Source organism: Rattus norvegicus, chromosome 15, assembly GCF_021556685.1.
Source record: "Rattus norvegicus strain SHRSP/BbbUtx chromosome 15, alternate assembly SHRSP_T2T, whole genome shotgun sequence".
Taxonomy (NCBI): domain Eukaryota; kingdom Metazoa; phylum Chordata; class Mammalia; order Rodentia; family Muridae; genus Rattus; species Rattus norvegicus.
In genome coordinates this window covers 51822255-51847555 of record NC_141548.1, presented here as the reverse complement: position 1 = coordinate 51847555, position 25301 = coordinate 51822255, and the positions used below count along the sequence as shown (strand labels likewise).

Here is a 25301-nt window from a genome sequence, read left to right as displayed (position 1 = left end):
CATACAAAGAAAACAGAAAACAGCAGGGCTGTGGTCAGACAAAGAAATAAGACACACCAGAAAACTGTCTGCTCTCTAGCCTGCCCCTCTAGCCACACAGAAACCTTCCCTTGCCTCTCCCTGGCACTCTGAGGGCTGAGCTGTGTCTCCAGGGAACTGAGCAGGACAGGAGCAAATGATGGATTCTGTCTCTTCTAAGCCTTAAGGCAATGGGCAGCCATCTCAGTAAATGGGCTAGTAGGCCACACACACACACACACACACACACACGCACACACACGCACACACACGCACACACACGCACACACACGCACACACACGCACACACACATACACTGAGCGTAGTAGTGTGTGCCCCAGCAAAGAATAGGAAAATAGGCCTGTTGACACAAGCTTGGAATCCCAGCATTCAGGAAATGGGGATAGGAAAATCATAAGTTCAAGGCTAGCCTTGGGTACAAAATGAGGTCAATGCCAGTAAGGACCATAAGATAAGATCATATTTTGAAATCAGCAAACAAACAAAAAAGATTCCAGGGTAATAACCAGGCCCTTCAATGTCCATAAGGGCCTGATTATTAACAGGAAATAAGAAGGTCACCTTCACCCTGCTCCCGACTGCTAGGATGCTCTTCCTCCACAATTTCTCCCACCCCTGCACATCTGAAAAGCTTCTCCCTCACTCTTCTGCAGAATCATGTACCTCCATTATCTCACTAAGTTATTATTCTAGGTCTATGAGTCACTCCTATACCCTGGACAAGGGACTCCTTTAAGAGTCTGGGTCTTTCTCTACTTCTGTGCCCTGTAACCATCACAGAATTTGGGCTAGGCAAGTACTCAACCCATTTATCTTAGAGGAAACTTGGGGTGGGAGGCTCAGCTCAGAGTAGCTACTTGTTACCTACAAGGAGAAACCCACACCACCCCAGAAGAGTGAGTTCTCACTGGCCCAAGTTGGGTCAGAAGTTCAGCTGACCCAGGGGCTCTGAGTTCAAAGTTCACCTAAATAACAGTTCCTCCTGGTCAGACTCAAGTACCCATCCCTCCACTGTGACCCTACTCACCTCTGTGAAGCACATGCTTAACTCTTTGGAGTTGTTGGCCTTCAGCCCTTGCTCCTACAGAAAGAAGGCAGGACAGGTTAGCAGGCTGTTTGGGTCCAGGTTTTATCCAGTGTTGTCACTTACTGCTGGCGCCCTTAAGCACAGGGTCCATACCAGATGGTGCTGACTGGGTCCCATGCAGCACAAAGCACCCTGCTCACTCTGAAGCACTCAGCATTTTTATCCTGGTTCCTGTGGGCTCCCAGAGAAAACTTTGATCTCCAGTTTGAGGTATTCTGTGGTCACTAGTCAGCCAGTCACATCTCTGAACACTACTCCACTGCTGTCCAAAGACAAAGATCATGCCCTTCCCTTGCACTGAGCAGTGTTTGGCTCCAAACAGCAACTCGGCAACTGTTATACTAAGTGCAAGCAAGTGCAAATTAATAAATGCCACAGAGAAAAATGGCCGCCGGGTGCCACCTAATCATTTGCCATTGCTGCTGGAGAGCTGTGGTGGAAAAGAGTATGAGCCCTCATCCGAGTTCAGGAGAGAAGAGAGCTGTGATTGATTAGTGATGCCTGTCACTAATGTTAGGGATCTGGCAACTGTGCTTGGTCATTTCCACCCCAAAACACATGTGCGCACCTGAGCAATATGCAGATGAGGTGAGGGGTGAGAAGAAAAGCAGGCTTGGTAATGCTCCAGAATGCTCTACCTTGACATAAGCACTTGGCAGTAGGACCAAAGGATATTCCCAATCAACAGTTCCCTGCTGCCAACACTGTGCTAGAGACCCAAGAGAAGAAACCGAGGACATGGAGCATCCTTTTGGCTTCAAAAGGCTTGGTTCTCACAGCAATTGTGGGGACATTCTGGCCACTAGACGCACCTAGAAAGCCCAGGAAATTATGCAGAAGTCACTGTCGTTGGCCAGAATTATCAATAATCCCTTGAACACCATAGGCAACTGATTATCCTGGGCATCTGGTCAATTGAGTGCAGCCCCAGCTGTCACTTAAAACTAAGCCAAGAAAGTGTGGTGACCATCCAGACTGAAGGACCAAGGGTAACCAGCCCCAGGAAGAGCCTGCTTAAGACCACAGTACCAGGGTCCCCATGTGGCACGATCTGGCCCAGTCAAGCCACCAACTGCTGTTCTCTTTAGAGGGCATTGAGCTCTAGGCCCTTGAATCCCCAAAGTCAGGCTTCTCTTCTTCAAAACACAATGCCACTCTAGCCATGCTCTGGGCAGCCACTGCAGAGAGAACATGTCATCTTATCTTCGAGGCTGTATACTGTCTTCATAGTCACCTACTTGGCACTTTCCCCTACTCTAATCCTCGCCATGTCACATCTGTCCTTCCTGTGTACCGCCAAGAATACACTTGTACCCCGAATCACTTTCTATTTTAATTACTAGGTGTATCAAGCCTGGCCTGCATTTAGGGTTTCCCTGGCAATCCTGTGTCCTCTCCCTCCTTTCAATGTTTGCTAAATATGGAATCCATATAAATCAGAGTCAGGCAGCCCCATGGGATTCAAGGTCCTTGTCCAATTAAAGGCATCCTGTGTTTGTTTCACTAATGTATTTTAGAGTTTGTTTTTGGTTGTGAGCCTAGCCTTTAACGGCTGAGCCATCTCTCCAGCCCTAGAGTTTGTTTTTAAATGGCCTATTACTTTAAGAAAAATAAAATCTGAGAGAATAACTCAACTAAAACATTTCTGAAGGTGGTAGAGTCACAACAGTATCCTATGCAGGCTCTTAGCAGGCTCTTAGACTTAGACACTGGTGACTATACAGGATTCTATATCAAGACCAAGTCACAAGAAAATGCAAGAATGTTCCCAGGCCTCAAGCCAGAACCCTGTTCTCCAGCTTTACCAGAAATGCAGAGATAGGATTTGAACATGCGTGCTCTCTAGGGCTCCTGACCTAAGCCTACATTCCTCCTAAGAGTGATCAGGGCCCAGAAACTTATCCTAAACAGAGAGAAAAATCATTCAAAATTTAAGGACAGTAGATTCCATGGCTTTGAGAAGCCATACCCATGCAGTGAGGATTACCTGTCAGATCTGCCCACACTGCCAATGTGCTATAAGACTTAGTTCTAGAACTCTCTACCTGCCTAGTCCCATTCATTGTCTACACTTCAGGACCTAAATCTTTGATCCAAGGTAGTCTGGTACAGAATAAGAAGCAGGTACCCAAGAAGATAGAGCCCTGGGTTCAAGACTTGGTTGCTCATTGCCCAAGACAAATTTACTGAGCCCAGTTTTCCTAGCTAAAAAATAACCTAGACATATGTACACATCTCACTAGGCTCCTGTGTTGCTCATGTGAGGCAAGTGAGGTGTGTGTATGCCGCCACAGATCTCAAGATTGTCTGTTTGTAGCACAAAGCACAAAGAACAACAAAGTAGTTTTGTATCCAGAAGCAAAACCCAAGAGCCAAGAGCTCAAGTGACAGGAAAGGAGCCTTAAGATCAGTAGGTGCAACCCAAGGAAGCCTGCAGTCTGGAGTCACTTAGTGATGGGTAACACAGGGCAGCATCCCACTCTCTCCAAGAACTCCTCTACCCTCTCTACACAATGACAACTCTAGAGGCAAAAGGCTAGAAAAACCTCTGCCCTCCTTTTTCCAGAAAACAATAGAGACAAATGGCTACAGTGGCTTCCAACAGCTAACCTACCTAGTTCTAGTCATGCAAAACAGCAGGGAGAGGGTCCCAGCCTGGCTTTTCTAAAAGTAGCACATGGGCAAGGAGGAGCAGAGAGATAGAAGTTCTACTACCTAACACCAGAACACAGAGACTCAAATTCACTGTCTCCCTCCCTAACTAGATGTGGCTTGCTCCTTTCTCTTCTTAAGTATCTCAGCCCTGGGGGTTCAGCAGGATGGTACAGCAGGTAAGGGTGCTTGCCACAAAGTCTAATAACCTGAGTTTGATCCCCCTAACTCCACAGTAGAAAGAGAGAACTGACTCTTACAAGTTGTTCTCTGATGTTTACATTTGTGACATGGCTTGGATACATACACATAGAAATAAAAAAAGGCAAATACAAGAGAATCTCATCCCTGCCTCAAGGGGCTTGGACAGAATCAGAAAAACAAGCTTATACACAAGGGTCTTTGGGCAGACTTAATCCCAGGAGGGAGACCCATCCTCCCCAAGTCCTGCTCACACATGCATGAGCACACACACACACACACACACACACACACACACACACCATTTCTCTGTCAACTAAAGCTAGTCTGAGTTCTGCCCTGCTCAGAACCTCTCATGGTGCAGGATCAGAGCCTGTGGATGTTGGATATCCCAAAGGACACAGGCCCAGGCTGCTAGGACAGGCAGACATAGCACTTCCAATAACTACTCTTATTACATGAAGGTAGGAGAGAGTGGCTTTGTGGGAAAAGCTAAATCCTGAAGGCCACCAGAAGCATGGGAGGAAACAGGTGACACAGGGAAGGAGTCGCACACCTGCAAGTTTCATCCTTCTAGAACTTTCTCCCAGAGAGATCCTTTTTGCCCAGAAAGTCCCCAGGCTACGTCCTAAAGTGAAGTCTTGAAGTCCCATGAGTGTCTTTGGCTTGGCCCAGGTACTAGTGACTAAGGCCCAGTGCTAGCCTGCTGGCCAAGCAGAGCAAGCCAGCTCTCTCCCTGTATCCCTACATCTGTTCTCGGCTCCATCCCCAACCTTGACCTTCTCTTTCAATTATATACTCTCTGTTCAAGCCTGTGAATGTGAGTATTATAAGAATCTTCAGCAGGCCTTTCTGACTCTCTGCACCTCTCCCTTGCCAAATGATCTCCACCCACTGTCAGATTAGCCCCTGTAATCTTGGCTCTGAGCATTGACCAGAGTTTGTCAAGACCTCACTGTTCACTACTTTCTACCACTTCCATGTGTACAGGACCCACCCCTCCCAACACAGCACTCCGTGTCCTGACAAACTATAATATTTTTAGATCAAAGCCACGGGTCTGTAAATGTTTTCAATAAAGGGCCAGTGGTAACCATTTTAGGCTTGGCAGCCAGAATGACTATCACAACTTCCTACAATGCTTCCTATGGCACAGGGACAATATGCAAACACCCTAAGTCATCAGCTCAGCTCTTCCCTCTGCCTGCCACACCCTTGTTTACTCCAAACTATGTACTCAATGCCCATCTAATTTCTCCAGCCCTGGCAGCAGGTTTCCCTTACTGGCTAGTCCCTAGCTTTCACTGCCATACAAAGCAAGCCCCCCAACCCTAAACCCAAGTAGATCAATCATCCAAATGGGATTCCTGTCTATCCCGCTGTTAAGAGGAACAGGGTACTGGTTGATTAAAGTTCCCAGTCTCCGGAGTCAATACAGAGTTATAGTTTCTATTAAGCAAATGATGACATGTGCTAATGTGTTCCCTAGTCCTGTGCTCCAGTACCAATGGGCCTGGGAAAGAAAGCCATAAAGTAAGAGTATAGGATGAGTAAAGACAGAAATGCTACTGTTTCAAGGCCTACTTCAGGCATCAGGTGAGGGTCTTACACAATCCTTTAGTCCCCCTTTTCAATTGTCCAAGATAACTGGGATAAGGCAGCCTCCTGCCTCAGACTTCAGAAACAAAGACCTTGGTTATCTAAGACTGGCCTGCCTCCCAGCCAGAGACCAGTGGGTTAGGGGATAAAGGCAAGGACATCCACACAAGGTTCAGATATGGACAGATCTTGAGGCTGGAGACCACCTTGGAACATATCAAAAGCTCTCAAAGTTCCAGAGCCAGACAGCCATAGAAAGGGGGCCAGAGTCGGGTTGTTTCTAAGAAACAACCTGAGGCTACATCAGAGACATTGGACAAAGTACCAACTCAGGGCTCCCTAGGCTGTATAACATTCCTGCATCCCTATCCAGCAGGCCTTCAATTAGAATGAGAGATCTCAACACCACATCTACATTTTGTGCAGAGCAGACTTGAGAGGGAGGAAGCAGAAGGCAACTGGAGGCCCAGAGGTCCTGGTCCTGCTCAGCCACCAAGTGGCCATGAGATCACAAACAGGTTATTGCCCACCCTAGGACCCTTTTGACGAAGAATTGTTAAAGGATCCATGCAGGCTTAACACCTAGACATGCCTTGGGTTCCCATCAGGCTGCTATCTCTAGGGAGTCCCTTGAATTTCCCCCAAGGAAGGATAGGAGGAATGGTGTACAAGTATCTCCTAACTAACTGATTTTCTTCTTTGTCTTCTAGAATGGCCATCCCTAGTATACTGTTCAGTGACTTAGTCAATGGGTGCAAGGTTGACAAGCCCTAGGGCTGGGCCTGAAAGAATCACCTGTTAATGAGACTCCCACCCCCACCCAGCCACAGAACTCCCAAATCCTTGTCTTTGAGCAGCAAGCTTCAGTATACAATGCATGTTCACATCATTTCCCATACAGCTTGTCCATCGTCTTCCCTGGAATCAAAACAAGATTAAGACAGGCCCCGAGAGTAGAGCCTGTGAAAGTCTATGATGTAGGTAGGGGGAAAAACTATGCAAGGATGCTTTAGCAACCTAAAACACAAACAAAGAACGGGGGTCCATGAGATGGTAGAGCCAATAAAGATATAAACCTAGCACCCTGAGTTCGAGCCCCAGAAACCCACACAGTGGTGAAAGGAGAGAATTGATTCCACAAAGTTATCCTCTGACCTCTACATATGTGCCATTGCATGTACACCTGTGTATTCACATCATACACAAGCAGCGTCGCAGATAATAATTAATTGATTGGTAAATACATAAAGAATTGATTTTTTTCTAAGAAATAATGAGACATGGAGTTATTAGGCACTGAAAAGTCTTGCAGGAGGGCTCATGCCACAGCAATGAACTTCTCCGTGCCCACTAGGGATCACAGGGAGGGTATAGGAACACCAAGTTTGGACTAATGTAGCTACCCCACAAGTAAGCTTTCCCCCAAAAGCCTGGGATCAAGGGTATCCTCTGGAGTCATGGAAAGCATAGAAGGACAGAAGAATCCTGCCTGGGTCTGGTCACCTGTCAAGTGGCACAACTCTGACCAAGCTAACTGTCTACCACATTGGCATAAAGTTGAGCTGACAGCTGTCTGTGGCAAGAGAACCTGAACCCTCCTGGCAGTCATTCAGGTATGCCCAACGTGGTTAAGAGGAAGCAAAGATAACATGAATACATCCTCCCAAATCAGGGAGGTGCCTTAATGGAGGAAGTAAATAGCAAGAAAAGGTCTAATTGAAGGCATTTAAAGGTAGCTATTGCTGATGAGACCCCAGCAAGGAGCAGAAGAAACAGTGGCTTCCCTAAACACGTGGGTCACTAGCACAGAGTTGTGATTTGATGGGTACCCATGAGGAACTTGTTCAAGTTTTCATTCCAGTACTATGAATGTTAGGGTCTACTGATCGGAGAAGCCTACAGCCAACTATCTCTGGTCCTCCCAAACCTTCTCATAGGCTGTGTCACTGCTCATGATCCAGATCCCAGCAATGCATTCAGCCAGTCACTCTCAACTCCTGCCTGTAACATCTCCTGCAGCCTCCACCCACAACTCACTGTTTACCCTCTACTTGTTTTTGCATTCTAGACTATATTTTATTCCAAATATTTTGTTCAAGAGGAGTGTGTATGTATGCGCGCGTGCGTGCGTGCGTGCGTGCGTGCGTGCGTGTGTGTGCGCGCGCGCGCGCGCATGCGTGCATGCAGCATGTACATCTGTTTGTCTCTGTGAGTCTGTCTGTGTCTACATGTGTGTAAGTGAGTGACTTGCTTAGGGACAACCTCTTTAGCAGACACACTATTACCGTGAAGAATGTCATTGTTTGACCATTAAAGTCATAAAGACTGTATGTTTTAGAGTTTCTATGGTTATGATGAAATATCATGACCAAAAATCAAGTTAAGGAGCAAAGAGTTTATTTGACTTAAATTTTCACATTGTAGTCAAGCCAGGAAAGGAACAGAAACTCAAACAGACCAGGAACCTGGAGCCAGGAACTAATGCAGAAGCCATGGAAGAGTACTGCTTACTGGCTTGCTCCCCATGGCTTGCTCAGCCTGCTTTTATTTAGAACCCAGAACCACCAGCCTAGGGGTGGTACCACCCACAGTGGACTATACTATCGTCTATCATCCACTAATTAAGAAAATGCTCCACAGCCTGACCTTATGGAAGCATTTTCTCAATAGAGGTTTCTTCCTCTTAGGTGACTATAGTTGGTGTCAAGTTGACATAAATCTAGCCAGTGCACTATACAACCCAAAAGAGTATCAACTTCACTCACCAATGTTTCCCTATAAGCTCATATAAGACCCAGTATGAACTGAGTCTATAAGTCACATTGCATGCATGCATGCATACATGGATGAATGGATAGATGGATGGATGGACAGATGAACACTATAAGTCTTAGAGTCAGATGAAGGTTTGAAAATTCAGGTCACCAACAGTTAGCACCAGTATGTCACCTAAGAACTCTGGATCACTTTCCTCAATGTCAAATAGGAATGTTGTCACCTCATTGTGAATTCAATAAGATGAGAATTATCAGCATAGTAGCTGATAGTTGCCAAACAGTAGCTGTTTGGTAACTATTACATTTCTCTTGTGCCCCAGTATGTCTAATACAATGCCATTAGGTAACAGGTGTTTTCATATTTGCAAAGAAAATGCCTAAATTAACAAAGAGGTAAGAAAGGTTCTTTTTCCTAACTCCCTACCTAAACTCCTAAACTCAAGGAACCTTCAACGTCCCTTCAATGGCTCCATTTGAGTGGTTTCCCATATCATGTTTGACACCCATATCATGAATACATCATGTCTGATGTATTCTAGATCTTAAGCTGTCACAAGCTCCAGCTCCCAAGTTTCAGGGACACACCCCTCACCTGGATAGATGTGCAGGTGGTGATGACACTGGTCCCCAGGCTGGTGCTGTCACTGAGGTCATCTGGCAGTGAAGGAGTCTTCTCCACCCGAGGGGCCTGGGTAGCTGGGAGTGAGGGGCCTTTGGGAGACATGTTCACATCTGTGCCATTACCAAAGGCCTGAATGGCATTCCCTGAAAAGAGGACAGATAGAAACGGCAAAATCAGAAACCACTTCCATCATGCCTGGTGAATGTATTCCTAACCACTGCCCTCCCACAAGGGTGCAGAAACTGAAGACAAAATGATAGGATTTTAGAATTTGACTTTGCTAAAGCTCCTTTCAGACTTAAAATGTTCTCACAGTTGGTGAGGAAAATACAAGAGGAAAGCTAGACAAGGCTCTTTGCTGTGTAATCTCCTCATCAGTCTGTGTTCTTCTAGGGGGCCTGGGAACCCTGTCAGAGTAGAACATCAGCTGTTCTTTGCCTTTTCAGATGACCCAGCTGTCCTCAAGAGACACAGCCTCTGAGAAGCCTGAAGTCCTCCCTTGTCCAGGAGGACTTGGGTATCTGAACTCTGACACCACAGAGAACTGTACCCTACAACTTCCAACTGTGCTAGGATCGCAGGTAAATACTCAGTTTACCTCCAGCTAGCTACGTGTCCTTTAATAACAGGCACTGGGATCTATCTCTGAATTCCTGAACAGACAGGAAAGGAAAAAAGACAGACGAACAGAAGGAAGAAAGGAGAGAGGGGGGGATGGGAGGAAAGATGTACAGGTAGAATTATCAGCAAGGGATGTCAGGCTGTAAAGACCAAAAGCAGGCTGCATTTGACTGGGATTTCTTGTCCCTGCAGCCTTCAGACCAATAGTTAAAGGACTGTTTTTTTGTTTTGGGGGGGTTTTTTAGTCCTCAGTTCTAATACAAAAGAACCACTACATTGAGAGAGTACCTGTAGTCCTCAGGAGAAGACTCAAACTCTAAGAGAAACTGGCTGATGCTGTCAGAACAGCCAACTAAAATCCTTCAGTATTGACCTTCCATGGGCTTAAGGACTCTGATAATAAACCTGGGAAGCCCACTGACAGTTCTAGTATGAAATCTCTAAGAGCTCAAAACTTCAGGTCTCTATAGAAAGTGCTATACAGAAGCCCCACAGATGTCACTGGCCATCCTAGAAAGATGGGAGGGAAATGACCACGGTGGGCAGCTCTAGGTTCCCTCCCAGGTAGCCAAAATGTATGCTGGGTAGGGGACAGAAGGGACATAAAGGCACGGGAGCATTTTCTCAGACTTACGGAGGCATGGGTTTTCCGTGAAGTCCCTGAGGAACTTCTCACACTCTTCTTCCATGTTCCCACTGCCACGACAATTGCACCAGGGAGACACCACGATGCCCGTGGGGTTGGAGTCCACATAGTTGGGTGTCATATCAAACCCTGGGAGGGAGAAAGGGAAGGAATAAAGATGCACAGGTACCATAGAACAAAGATTCACATTTGCCTTCCCACCCCACCCCCAAACACAGATGCCCTAACTTACAATCTTAACTCTGCGCACGATTACCTCTGGCGACTATGAGGTCAGCAGGAACAGAAAGACCAAAGGCCTTGAGAACCACCAGACTCTGTGTCATCGGGAGGGCAGCAAAGATCCCAGTAGCTCCCACCCAGCCTTCAGTCTTCCTGGCTTTCTACCTCACAAACATGCAGAGTGGTTCTTCTAGACTCAAGGAGTTGAAGGCTCCCATCCTGGGTTAGATCTCAGTGCTAGCGTTTTCCAACTAAGTGAACCTGGTCAAGGAACTCAATTTCTCTTAACTATCAGTTTTCTTGCCTGGGAAATAGAAACATCAACCACTCTTTAGAGGAAGCTCCACAGACTCATCAGCAGTACCTAGAAGGCTGTAGCTTAATTTCCAAGGCCCTGTAACAAAGGCACAAGGCCCCTCCTGATAAGGGGGTAGCCTCCCTCTCCCCTAGATGCTCTGTCTGAATCTGCCGCAGGCAAGGTTATGCTGTCAGTCTCTTCTAACAGCCTTGGGCTGGGCTGCAGCTAACTCCCACCCCAGTGAGACTGGGGGAGTGGAAGGGGGTGAGGGAGGAAACTACTGAATGTACAGAAAATGTACTCGGAGCTTACCAATCATGCCAGCATAGGAGCCCAGACATGCCTGGTAGTTGTCCGCAGGACAGCTGGTGATTGTCCGGTAGGAGGCTCGACAGTTGGCGTGGAAATCTGCCAGTCGGGACCTGGTGTAGGGAAAAGACCCAAGGAGGAAACAGTTTAGTCTGGCAGCCTGCTCCAGCCTCCTCCACACTGCCTGGGGCTCCACACTGCTGATCCTAGGACCTAAGGAAGCCAGGAAAGGGGGAGTAGAAAGTGAAGGGAGACCTATAGAGCAGGGAATAGTGCAATTTAAAAGCCCAAGCCATGTACCTGTAATACCAGCACTGGAGAGCTAAAGCAGGAGGGTTTGAGGCCAACCTGAGCTACATAGTGAGTTCCAGGCCAGCCTGGAACATGGGGTGAGACCTGTCACAAAAACAGAGCAAAAGTAAGAACCATTCTTTAAATGGTTCTTACTATCAGAAAAACAGAGCAGGGTGGGGCTATGCTGGTAGACAGTATCCAGATCTGGGACAGGGAACGAGGTTCTACTTCCTGACAGCTAGAGCCTTGAAGAATGATGTCTGTATCCTGAAATACATTGCTCTTCCCAACCCAAAGTGGATCTAAGGGCCCTACCCTAGCCTGTTGCTCGAAGAAGCCAGAACTCAGAAAGAAGGAAGGGTCTCCTTAGAGTGAGGCATCTCCTCATTCTCACCTTGCTCTTCTGCCTCATCGCAAAGCAGGCCAACACGTGGCCCCTCTCCCTACCCCCCCAGCTCACCAGCCATAGCCCACCTTTTAAATGTTTCTCTTCATTTGTAACCAACTGTGCACAGCTCAGTCACACTTAGCCAAGAGCAGGTCCAGTCCTGTTCTCTAACCCCAGCCTCAGAGCTAAATGTGACAATGTCACACCCTTAGTTAGCTCCCTTTCACCCTAGTGCTCTGGCTGCAGAGGTTTCCATCAGCCTGGACTGAGGAGGATGCTTCCCCTTTATCCTGTTTAAGACAACCATCACCACCTACAGGGAGTGTCCTGCCCATGTGACCTCATTGATCAGTCCCTCTCCGGCTCTAACAGCACAAAGAAAGCATGGTCCTACCAAACACTTCAACCTCAGACTTCTGGCTTCTACACTGTAAGAGAGTCTATTTCTACCATAAGCTGCCTGGTGTCTGGCACTCTAGTACATCCCTGGGAGACACTATAGGGTTTTCAAAGATTCCACTTTGGCCAAATCCCCCTCTGGAAGGAAGCAATAAGAGAAGATGAAGGCAGAATGAAGATCCTGTAGAATCCTATATTGTGAGCAACCGCTGTTTACCATCTTCTGTATGAAGTTGTTTAAACATCTTCTCTATGAGTTATTTAAACACACCCTCTGATGGAAATGCAAGCATCCATTTCAATTCCATGTAGGCATGTGTAAACTTATGTCCTATTTCCTGCATCCCCAAAGCCACTGAGACCTTTGACACAGGTATTTTCCCATGGTCATGTGGATTTGTCCTTCTTCTCAATGCAACTACACAGAAAGTCTAGACCTAACAGCACAGAAACTTGCTGGCATTGCTTTGTGTGGTCTCCCCAATAAGAACATCCATTGCAACTTTCTTTCTTTCTTCACCCATATCCTCCCAGACCCTGTTAAACATGGATGGTAGATATCCCTCATCTTGGCTCCAGCTTGGAGCATATCCCCTGGCGCGTGACTGACAGAGTCAAGATGGGGATGGTAAGATTGTCAATATGGAATCAGAAGGGAACTCCAGGGACATGTTCAAGGCAGCACACTCCCCACCCACTGATGAGGGCACAGGGCTTTGGTGAAGTGTTACTATCGTCTCAGTTCCTTACAAATAACATCATCTGCCCAAAACTGAGCTGAAGGTTCCAGCAAGACCTGTAGCTGTCAGAAGCCTCTTGAACTGCTCCAATCGCCACCAGCATCCAGAGCAGCCTTCTCCTCTCTAACAAGTTTGGGTCCAAGATCACAGGACACTGGGGAACCCTGCATACCTTTTGGCTGGCTTCAAAGTGCAAAGAGTCTTTCAAAATCACCAACTCAAAGGCTGGAGGAGTGGACACATAAATGGGAGAGTGGATATGAAAAATGTCGTTTGAGAGATCTAGAACATTTCACTAGCAAATGAGAGATTGGCCAGGCTCTGTAGGGGAAGTGGGGATGAGGGGGCAAGCCAGAGAACAGAAGGTGAAAGAGTACAGACCCCTTCAAGGGTTGTGGCCAGAGGGGCTCCCAAGCTGGCAAGAAGGATGCTGGTCCAGCTGCCCAGAGAGCCATCTGTCACATGATGGTGCTCAAGCCCTTGTTCTACACTTCGTGACCTGGGGCTCACTAGCTATGTCTCTGGTACTCAGTGTCCCCACTTAAATAGAAAGCTATGCTTGCCCAGAGCTTCAATAAAGCGATGAGAGATACTGGACAAAGCAGCTACCAACAGAGTTAGCAATCATCATCTTTGTTGCCTTACCCCTAGCACTCTGCCTGGCAAGTGCAAACAGGAAATGACTATTCATGACCCACAGAAAACAGAAGCACTCCACTTTGTCCTGTGTGGGCAATGTAAGCATATCATGGGAAGGAAGGCACCAGAGACTGCTTGGCGGACCCCAGGAAGACCCTGCCCTCCTGAAACCACTGATCTTTCCCATGTCCTGATGAAAAAGGAATGTCAAGGGGAAAAAGCAGAGGCTCTGGAAACGAGGAAATGTGCATGGGGCCCCACAGCCAGGCCCCCATGTTAATGTATAAGGAAAACACCATCTTAGTCTCCTGTGGCTGCAGTCTACTGCCCTCAAAGAAGTCTGGTGGTTAGTGCCAGAAACCCCAGGCGTGACACTGTTCAGAGGAAAGGATGTGGATTTGGACTGCCGGCTGGTGAGGGGATGGGAAGGGAGGGAAGCAGCTAGACCTTCTGCTGTTGTCTTCGCCATTCTCAGCATCAAGGCAGCTTGGCAAGCAAAGGGGACAAATGGGGCCATTTAGGAGGTTGCCAAGTCCAAGTCTCCAGGAGGCCTTTGATTGCTCAAGTTTCTCTCTGCCTCTCAATCTGTGATAAACCCACAGCAGTACCCCTCTGCCAGTACAGGAGACCAAGTGGAGTGAATTTCCTTCAGGCCCTTTCCATACTCCAACTCCAACCACATGAGCACTCTAGCCCAAACCATTATATGTGGGGTGCCAGCTGGTGATTGCCACCTCCTCTAGGCAAAATGTCACTCATCCCCTAGTCCCTGGGATGTCACCGGTCCCTTGGAGTCTGTTTCTGCTGCCAAGAGCTGATCTTTACCGGATCAGTCCCCCACTTCACAGATTTAAGACACACACCCCCCAGAAAAGAGATGTTGTAAAGAAATCACTGAGAGGGAAAAAAAACGGGACGATAAATAGAAAAGAGCAGAGAGCCAGCAAGTGAGCTGAAATGCACACAAACTAAACTCCTCTCAGCTGAGCTCAGGGGAGCAGGTGGAGTGCCCCAAAATCACAAGCCCTCTTTGGGCCTGGTTCATCAACAGCTATGGCTTAATCAATCACATGGACGCAGCAGGGGAGAGACACTTGACCTTAATTTGATGAAAAGGTGGCCATATTAGATGCTGTATGCTCGTTTCATTTGAATTTCAGATGAATGTTATTATATTATTAGTATTATTATTATCTTACATCTCAGACACACATACTAAAAAAAGTTGGGTTTTTTTTGTTGTTGTTGTTGTTTTTGGGGGTTTTTTGTTTTTGTTTTGGTTTTTTTTTTTTACTGGGCATCTTATCTTTTTAATCTGTTACCACAGGTGCCCTGGCCACTGGAGAAAGAGCAGAGTGGGATGCAGAAAGCAACCCGTATAGCACAATTCTCAAAGTGATTCTCTCTCTTTTTTTCCATATAGGAAAAGGTTTGTTTGAGCTTACCATTCCAGAAGGAATAAGAGCCCATCCTGACCAGGGAGTACGCCAGCAGGTGACAGGCAGGAAACTAAGAGCTCACCTCTTGAAAGGTTATCCCAAAGCAGAGAAAGCAAAGTACAGGTAGGGTAAGGCTATAAGAACTTAAAACCTCTCCCCTCCTCCAGTGAGACACTTCTGCCAGCAAGGCAGCACCATCCAAACCTCCTCATAGGGATTCTCAAAGTATAGCAAACAGACTACCAGCACTGTTGGCCAGAAACTGCTAGACATGCAAATTCTCTATGCTCCGCCCCAAACATGCCCTGCCTAAAACTTGGAAGCACAACTGGAAATCTCACTACCAGGCCTCCAGGAACTGAAATGGCGCACTCTGAGTCTGAAGTGTGGCAATATTCACAGGCTCCAAAGTTGGGCTTATAGGTGTCTATCAGATCCTGCCTTTTGGTTTAAATACTCCTGCTTTATGCCTCAGACATGGAAGAAAGAAAACTCTAGGAGGACTGTAGCTGCATGCAGAATATGCATGCTTCTATATACATATAATTCTCTCTCTCTCTCTCTCTCTCTCTCACACACACACACACACACACACACACACACACACACACACACACATCCAAAGAGACACAATACACAGCTATATGGACACAGGTTCCTGTCCTTTATTGGTGACATTCTGTCTCTTTTTTTTTCTTTTCTTCTATTGCATATTTTCTTTATTTGCATTTCAAATGATACCCCCTTTCCAGGTTTCCCCTCCAGGAACCCCCAGCCAATCCCCCTACCTCCTACCTCCATGAGGGTGCTTCCCTACCTACTCCCTCCTGCCTCCCCACCCTGGCATTCCCCTACACTGGCACACTGAGCCTTCACAGGACCAAGGGCCTCTCCTCCCATTGATGGCCAACAAGGCCCATCCTTTGCTACATATATGGCTGGAGCCATGGGTCACTCCATGTGTACTCTTTGGTTGATGATTTAGTTCCTGGGAGCTCTGAGGTGCCCGGTTGGTTGATATTGTTCTTTCTATGGGGTAGCAGCCCCCCTCAGTTAACTCAGTCCTTTCTCTAACTCCTCCATTGGGAACTCTGTTCTCAAGAACTCAAGAAGTGACTCCAGAAATTCAAATAACCCTATTAAAAATGGGGTACAGCAACATGGACTGACCCTGGGCTCCAACTAGACATGTAGCAGTGAATAGTTTTGTTGGAGCACCAGTGGAAGGGGAAGCCCTTGGTCCTGCCAAGGTTGGACCCCCAGTGTAGGAGATTGTTGGGGGACAGTAAAGGGGAGGGGTGGATGGGGAAGGAACACCCTTATAGAAGGGAATGGGGAGGGGTTACGGGTCTGATGGACAGGAAACCGGGAAAGGAAATAACATTTGAAATATAAATAAGAAATACCCAATTTAATAAAAATGGGGGGAAAAACTGGGGTACAGAGCTAAACAAAGAATTTTCAACTGAGAAATATTGAATGGCCACAAAGCACATAAAGAAATGTTCAACATCCTTAGTCATCAGGGAAATACAAATCAAAACAACCCTGAGATTCCACCTCATACCAGTTAGAATGGCTAAGATCAAAAACTCAGGCGACAGCAGATACTGGCAAGAATGTGGGGAAAGAGGAACAGTACTCCACTGTTGGTGGGATTGTAAGCTGGTACAACCTCTCTGGAAATCAGTCTGGAGGTTTCTCAGAAAACTGGACATACCACAACCTGAGGGCCCAGGTATACCACTCCTGGGCACATACCAAAAGATGCTCCAACATATAACAAAGACACGTGCTCCATTATGTTCATATCAGTCTTATTTATAATAGCCAGAAGCTGTAAAGAACCCAGATGCCCTTCAACAGATGAATGGATTGGTAATAATAAATGTGGTACATTTACACAATGGAGTACTACACAGCTATTAAAAACAATGAGTTCATGAAATTTCTTAGGCAAATGGGTGGAACTAGAAAATATCATCCTGAGCGAAGTAACCCAATCACAGAAAAACACACATGGTATGCACTCACTGATAAGTGGATATTAGCCCCAAAAGCTCAGAATACCCAAGATACAATTCACAAACCACATGAAGCTCAAGAAGAAGAAAGACAAAAGTGTGGATGCTTCAGTCCATCTTAGAAGGAGGAACAAAAATACTCACAGGAGGAAATACGGAGACAAGGAGTGGAGTAGAGACTGAAGGAAAGGTTATCCAGAGACTGCACCACCTGGGGATCCATCCCATATACAGACACCAAACCCAGACACTATTGGGGATTCCAAGAAGTGCATGCTGACAGGAGCCTGATATAGCTGTCTCCTGAGCGGCTTTCCCAAAGTGCAACTTTCTTTCTTGGCCCAGACTACCACACCTTTACAAGTCTGCTTAGGATAGCTACATTTGGATGTGAAGAGTCCCCACAGGCCTGTGCCTCAGGCACACACTCTCAGCTACTGGTGCTGTCTACAGGGACTGTGGGGCCTTAGGATGTGGGACCTAGCAGCCAATTAGAAATGGGACTTTGAAGGTTTTAGCCTAATCCCGAACTCTGACCACTCTCTGCTTCCTGCCCATCAGTGATGTGAGAAGCCTCTACCACATGAGTTCTGCCACACTCTCCCAGCCATGATAGACAGGCAGAGACCCTCACAATTCATGAATGAAAATAAAGCTTTCTTTTTGTCAACTAATTCTAATAGGTATTTTGTTCAAGTATTACAGAGAAACTAACACAGGAAATGAATTTCTCAGTCATATCCTCAGAGTGTTGCAATGCCGGCCAATGCACAGCTTCTGGTTTGCAGTTCTCAAGCTGTAGCTCTGATGTGGCTAGAATGGGAATCAACGAGTATCTGTTTGTAGTTGTACACCATGGCCAGGGGCCTGCCAATCAGAACTGTACCAGCACCAGCACCAGCACCAGCACCAGCACCAGCACCAGCACCAGCACCAGCACCAGCACCAGCACCAGCACCAGCACCAGCACCAGCACCAGCACCAGCACCAGCACCAGCACCAGCACCAGTGACCGGTACCGATGACACAACACTCAAACATTTCATAGAAGGGTAAAGTGTTCCCAAGAAGAGAAAATGGCTCAGGATAGGCAATATAAACAATGCTTTCTGGAACCGGGAGAGGCCTGGCCCAGATTGGATCAAGTGTAAAACCCTTTCTCTTGGCCATTATGGTAGAAAGGGGGCCCTGACTAAGCTTCTCCTAATGGAGCAGGCAAGAAAGAACATTATCTGCTTCCTGGTTATCCAGGCTTGAGCACAAACATACCAGGTTCACAGTTGCCCCTGGGGTCACATTAAAAACACTTACATAGCAATCTGAATAAAGAAAGGGAGGAGGAGAGGGAGGAGAAAGAGAGAGAAAGGAGAGAGGAAGAGGGGGAAAGTTTCCCTCCTTTGCTCCCTGGGATACACTATCTCTTCTAAATTTTATTTTATGAGCCAATAAATTACTTTTATTTTTAACCTAGCTGTGTCTCTGTTAGTTAATTTTAAAAAATGATTACTACTTAACTTCACTCTCTGATGATATTAAAAGGCTTTCTCTAGCCAAGCTTGAAACAATTAGAAAAAAAGCACACTATGAAAGGTTACACAGAAGCCCACAGAGATGGCTCAGTGGGCTTGCCTCACAAACAAGGACTAAACATGATATTATCTGCTTGTAATTGTAGGGCTGGGTAGACAGAGGCAGGAGGATTCCTAGAGCTCATTGGCCAGCCAAGCCTAATAAGTGAGCTCCAGGCCCATGAGAGACCCTTTCTCAGATGAAGGAAACAGAATGAAACCTGAGCTCACCCTTGGACATGCACACATGTGCTCCACCCCCAAACACATGCACCCCGCCCCCAGCCAACTCCCAAATACATGTACTCCACCCCCAGCCAACCACCAAACACATGCACTCCGCCCCCAGCCAACTCCCAAACATATGTGCTCCACCCCTAGCCACCAGCCGCCGCCCCCAGACACACATTAAAAGTAATATTAATTAATAAATTTTAAAAACCTGCCCTTGGAGCCCACTACTGCCAAACTACCACACATATCCCAACCTGGCATACTAGACTGGCAACACCTCAACACCAGACATCTGCAACTTTTCCTCTCCAGCCCAATATTCAAATACATCCCAGCTTATAGCTGATCTAAAGCAGCTTCACCCCTCCCCCATCCAAGAAGCCTCCTCCAACATGACTTACTACAAAAGGTATAACCCAGCAGGAACCCAGACAAGCAGCTCCCCACCCCCTGCAACTGTGTAGTCTGACACTCCCTGCTTAGAGTACTCTGCAACTGAATCAACCAACACACACCGGCCTGGCCTGGCACAGATGCAGATGGCAAGTACTCCCCCAACTGACCAGCAATAAGCAACTCAACCTGGCACGGACCAGTGAAGCATGCCTCCACCTTATTACCCGCGTCTTCTCTGCCTAGTCTCCTCCAAGTTCCCCAGGCCTCTGCACCGCCAGGCTCCAGCTCTGTGGGCAGAAAACACTTAGCAAGACACATCAAACACAGATATCCAGGTCTCATCAGAAAAACACAAACAATAAAATTAAATTAAAATAAAAGTCCATAGTCACGGTCTGCAATGAGAATTATTTAGATGAAATTAAAGACACGGAATTCAAAAGAACAATTATAAATCACTTCAAAGAGGTCAGAGAATTTAGAGAATACAAACAGTTGAAAGAACTGAAAACAGGAATAAAATGATTGTACCCTGAGTAAACACAAACAAACATCTTAATGAAATAAGGAAGTTCATCCAGGATATGAAAATAGAAGTCAATGTAGAAGCAGAAATACCAAAGAAGAAAATTCAACCTGAAATAAGGCTAGAAGTGAAATTCTCAGATAGCACTATGAAAAGTTTGGTGGATAGTTTCACAGACCAGAAGGGTCAGTTGGAAGATAGAATATCAGGACTTAAAGACAAATTAGAGGAACTGAACCATTCAACCAAAGAAAATGGAAAAATAAAATTTTAATGCACAAACAGACCATGCAGGGTCTGTGAGACACCATAAAACACCAAATCTATTAATTATAGGTATAGGGGGAAAAAGAGAGGAATCCAAGATCAAAGGCTTAGAAAGTATTTTCAATAAAATATAAAATAAAAATTTCCAACCTTGAGAAAGTATGTCCATACATGTATAAGAAGCTCGGAGAACTCCCAAACAAGCAGGACCAGAAAAGAATATTCATCCACATGTGATGGCTAAAATATATATATAACCAACAACAACCACAAAAGGACATTAAAAGCTCCAAGAGAGAATGTCCAAGAAAGGTCAAGTCACATAGAGGCAAGCCTGTTTGAATAACACCTGATTACTCATAGAAACTTTGAAAGCCAGAAGATCTAGGGAAGATATATTCCAAGCTCTGAAATATCATAACTGCCAACTGAGAATATTAAACTCAGGAAAGCTATCTTTTATAAGTAAAGGAGAAATAAAAAGTTTCTGTGATAAAAGACAAACTAAAAGAATTTATGACCATTAAGCTGACTCTACAGAGGATGCTGGAAAAAACACTTGGGACTGAAGAGGAAAATAAATACATCCAAGAGACTATAGAGAAAAATATACAATACCAGGACAATTCATCACAGAAACTAAGAAAACATCACAAAGTCATCAAAACTACAGAAATTAATATACACCTTTCAGTAATAACTCTGAATGTTAATGGTCTCAGATCCCCCAATTAAAAAAAAATACAGACTAGCAAACTGGATTAAAGCCCAAGATCCATCTTTTTTTTTCTGCTCCAAGAAACATACCTTACCATCAAGGGAAACATCACCTGGAATAAAGTTATTGAATGGGAAGGGGTACGACAAGCAAATGCAGCTAGGGAACAAGCAAACATAGTTATTCCGATATCTTCGAAAATAGACTTCAATCCAAAACTGGTCACAAGAAATAAAGACAGACACTGCTTACTCACAAAGGGACAGTCAATTCATTATGAGGATATCAACTCTAAGAAGCTATACACCAGACACAGGTGCACCCAAGTTAATAAAACAGGGGCTACTGGATGTAAAGCAACACATTAACCCAGCATGGTAACGTGGGGAATTGGAAACCTAAATCTCAGCAACAGACAGGTCACCCAAATGAGATTTAGATACATAAACATTGGAATGAAGAGACACCATGATCAAGTGGACCTGATAGACAGCTACACGACATTCCACCAAAAGGCAACTAATACACATTCTTCTTAGTGGCACTCAGGATGGTCTCTAAAACAGACCTCAATTTAGGACGCAAAGCAAGCCTTAACAAATATCATTCCAACTGTGGACAACTCTAATTTCTTTTGACTTGCGGGCATCTTACACATCAAACCATTCCTTCTGTAGCTCAGGAGAGCAACTCCACCCCATCTGCTTCCAATATCCTGTAATCACTGTTCTCACTGAAGCTCTTTAGGTCCCATATTTTCCTCATTCCCCTTCAAGTTTAGCTGGCTTGCCAAGTTAAGTTTATGGTTATGAATAAAAGCTAAATAAATACATATACATAAGAAAATGGAAATAACTTCCAGTATTCTGTCTGAACACAATGGAATAAGTCTTGACATCAAGAATAAGAAAACTGTACCAAGTACATAGACACATGAGACTAATCAAGACCCTATAAAATGATAATTGGGTCACTGAAAAAAATACCAAGAAGAAAATAAACACTTTCCTAAATTTAAATGAAAATGAAATCACAACATACCAAAACCTATGAGACGTAAGGAAGGCCATCCTAAAAGGAAAGTTTATAGTGCTAGATACCTATATCAAAAGTTCTAAATAATTTCAAATGAAATAAAACTTAATGGTGTAGTGTAAGGCCTTGGAAAAATAAGAATAAACAAAATTCAAAAGTAGACAGGAGAAAATAATTAAGATTAGAGCAAAATTTAATGGAATAGAAATTACATAAATAGTATAAAGAATGAGTAAAAAAAAAAGAGTGGTTCTTTAAAAAAAGATAAGCAAGACTAAGTCATTAGCCAAATTAACTAAAGGAACAAGAGGAATGCCCAAATTAATAAAACTGAGATGAAGAGACATAACAGATAGCAACGAAATTCAGAAAAACCATAAGACATATCTTTTTTTTATTCTTTTTTTTCTTAACTTTATTTAATACTTAATAATAATTCTTTGGTTTCCGGACAAACATCCCCCTCCCCCCTCCCCTTCCTTATGGGTGTTCCCCTCCCAACCCTCCCCCCATTGCCGCCCTCCCCCCAACAGTCTAGTTCACTGGGGGTTCAGTCTTAGCAGGACCCAGGGCTTCCCCTTCCACTGGTGCTCTTACTAGGCTATTCATTGCTACCTATGAGGTCAGAGTCCAGGGTCAGTCCATGTATAGTCTTTAGGTATTGGCTTAGTCCCTGGAAGCTCTGGTTGCTTGGCATTGTTGTACATATGGGGTCTCGAGCCCCTTCAAGCTCTTCCAGTTCTTTCTCTGATTCCTTCAACGGGGGTCCTGTTCTCAGTTCAGTGGTTTGCTGCTGGCATTCGCCTCTGTATTTGCTGTATTCTGGCTGTGTCTCTCAGGACATAAGACATATCTTAAAAACGTATATTCCACTATACATATGTAAACTTGAAGGGGAATGAGGAAAATATGGGACCTAAAGAGCTTCAGTGAGAACAGTGATTACAGGATATTGGAAGCAGATAGGGTGGAGGTGCTCTCCTGATATATATATATATATATATATATATATGTATGTATGTATATGTATATATGTATATGTATGTATATATGTATATGTATATATGTATATGTATGTATATATATGTATATATACATATTCCCCCTTTTTGTTGAAAAATATAGAAGAAATGAATGAATTTCTAAATGCATATGACCTACCAAAATTATATCAAGTTGAAATAAAGAATTCAAAGAGACCTATAACCAATAATAAGACAGAAGTAGTAACAAACAGAAATCCCAGAATTTCTCCCTTGTTAACACAGATGCAAAAAAACTCTCAATAAAATCTAGCAAATTGAATTCACTGCAGAATTCTACCAGACCTCCAAAAAAGATCTATAGTCAATGCTATTCAACTTATTCCACAAAAGAGAAAAGGAGAAAGTTCTTCCAGACTCTTTATATAAAACCAGTATTATCCTAATACCAAAACCAGACAAAGACACCATAATAAACAATAACATACACAGCACTATCCCTGATAAGCACGGTTACAAACTTTTTTCATAAAATACTCAAAAACAGAATTCCAAATCACCTTAAAAAGATCATCCATCATGATTGAGTTGGCTTCATCCCAGCAATGCAGGGATAGGTCAGCATCCCTACGTCAATAAATATGAATTCACACTAGTACTGCAAGCCAAAACTATGACTGAAGCTCTTGGGCCCCAGGGAAGAATCCACTGCTCCTTAGCTAGAGTGACATAGCAGCAAATCACCTTCTAAATGTATGTGTTTGCACCCGCAGTCAAAGGACACCCTTGTCCTTATCAGAGAAGCCTTTCTTTGTAATGAATGGAGGTGAATGCAGGGACCCTTGGCTGCACAGGATGCCGATAATAAAAGATGGTTGAGGGTTCAGCCCTCAACATTCTCTTGGTTAGCCTTAACTGTTAACTTCAGAGTCACCTGGAAGACAGAGACTCAACTGAGGGATTGACCAGATCAGACTGGCCTGTGGAATGTCTGGCCAGCTTACTCAGCGAATGGCTACCCAGAAAGCCCTGTATGCTGAGGAAAGACACATCACTATCAAAGTGACCAGGATGTGAGTTGTATCTGTATCTAAAATTTTAAATATAAAATCATGTTAAGGGATTAAAAAGCAGCAGCCAGCATGGTTTATGCCCCCTGGTTACAAACAGGCAAAATGTTATGCGGAACACTTGAGCAAACTCATACAGAAATTTCAAAAGACACTCTTTGTGTTCTCTTTTACCAAACTTGCTTAGAACTTGTAATTATTTCTTGAAGTTTAATTGAACAAAGCCTTGGGAATCCTGCCTTATTGTGAACAATAATTTCTCTAGGCCTTCTAGTGAGAAAATGTCCTCAGTTCTGAAAGTATCAGCAAATTCAGCCCATTCTATCCTGTGATGAAGAGACAGAGAAAAGTCCCACTCTTAAGAAGGCCTGCTCTTCACTCTGGCAGCCCGAACTCCTGGGAGTGGCCGAGTTGAGGAGACTTGGTGCTGGCCCACAAAAGGCTGCCAAACCATTCTGAGCATGGAGCTGCCAAGGATCCCTCTCCTCCTCCAGATCCTCTGTGAAAGAACCCAGTCAGGCACCCAGTCTCTGCCATGACCATCTGCTGGATTTGAACCTTGGCTCAGCTTGGTCTGAATGGCTTACTCAAGTCATTCAATGAGGCCCTGGTTTCCTCGACTGCTAAATGGAAGTAACAATGGTACTGAGCTGGTGTGGCCTTAAGAGGATCCAATGAGCTATCTGATGCAGGTGTGGAAGCATCCGGACAGATTCAGGCACAGCCAGGACCCTGCCAGACTTTGCTCTTATGAGGATGAATATGACGGGTGCCACTAACCAGGAAGGAACTCTGTTCCTCCACACCAGAGTCACTATCCCCCTGACCTGGTAAAGTAGCACACAGCACTTTACCAACCTCCATATGGCATTCTGACAACAGTGCTCCAAATTCAGTATCATTATTGATGTTTTACAGATTAGGAAACGGAGGCCTAGAAAGACAGATTAACTCACTGAATAGCACAGCACCAGGCCAGGAGACTTAAGTTCAGATCCAAACCCAGCAGGTTTTCCCTGCTGTGCAGGCTAGAACTCTCTCACATTTCTCAGTCCCTCACTTCTCCCCTACCACAGTCACTCTCGAGCCACGGAGACATAGTTCTCTTCTGGGGTCAAGTCAGAAATAACTGTGTGCCACCTTCCTCCTTTCTCGTCATCCAGTCTGGAGTGCACACCATCTCTCCTCTGGGTGAGCCAAGACGGTGCCCATGGCAAATAAGAATAACCTGGAAGTGGTTGTGGTTACAACCACTGGACAGCAGCTAACCAAAACCAATCAATCAAACTGTCTACCACTGAAAGACCTGTGTGGCAACCCCAGTGAGGGACCCACATCTTCTCTTGGAAAGAGCCAGCAGGACCAAGGTAGGACAAAGCCAACCCAAGCCCACTTGGATCTCCACATGAGGATGCCCAGGTGCAGACCCCATGCTACTTCTTTCTCCAAGAGATTGTCACTGGATATACCTCTTCACGTCCTCCAATGACATATCCTTGTTTTTCCA

General features: G+C 45.2%; 1 protein-coding gene across 2 annotated transcripts in view; it reads right to left on the bottom strand.

Annotated features, from left to right (window-relative positions):
- Gfra2 (GDNF family receptor alpha 2) overlaps positions 1 to 25301 on the bottom strand; it is a 91853-nt gene that overhangs the window by 1430 nt on the left and 65122 nt on the right. For both annotated transcript variants that reach the window (XM_087584981.1, NM_012750.2), the window contains 4 exons: positions 11078 to 11187; positions 10234 to 10374; positions 8949 to 9121; positions 1068 to 1121 (listed from right to left, as the gene is read on the bottom strand). In XM_087584981.1, coding sequence (XP_087441107.1) covers positions 1068 to 1121; positions 8949 to 9121; positions 10234 to 10374; positions 11078 to 11187 — 478 coding nt within the window. The remainder of the gene's footprint in view (positions 1 to 1067; positions 1122 to 8948; positions 9122 to 10233; positions 10375 to 11077; positions 11188 to 25301) is intronic.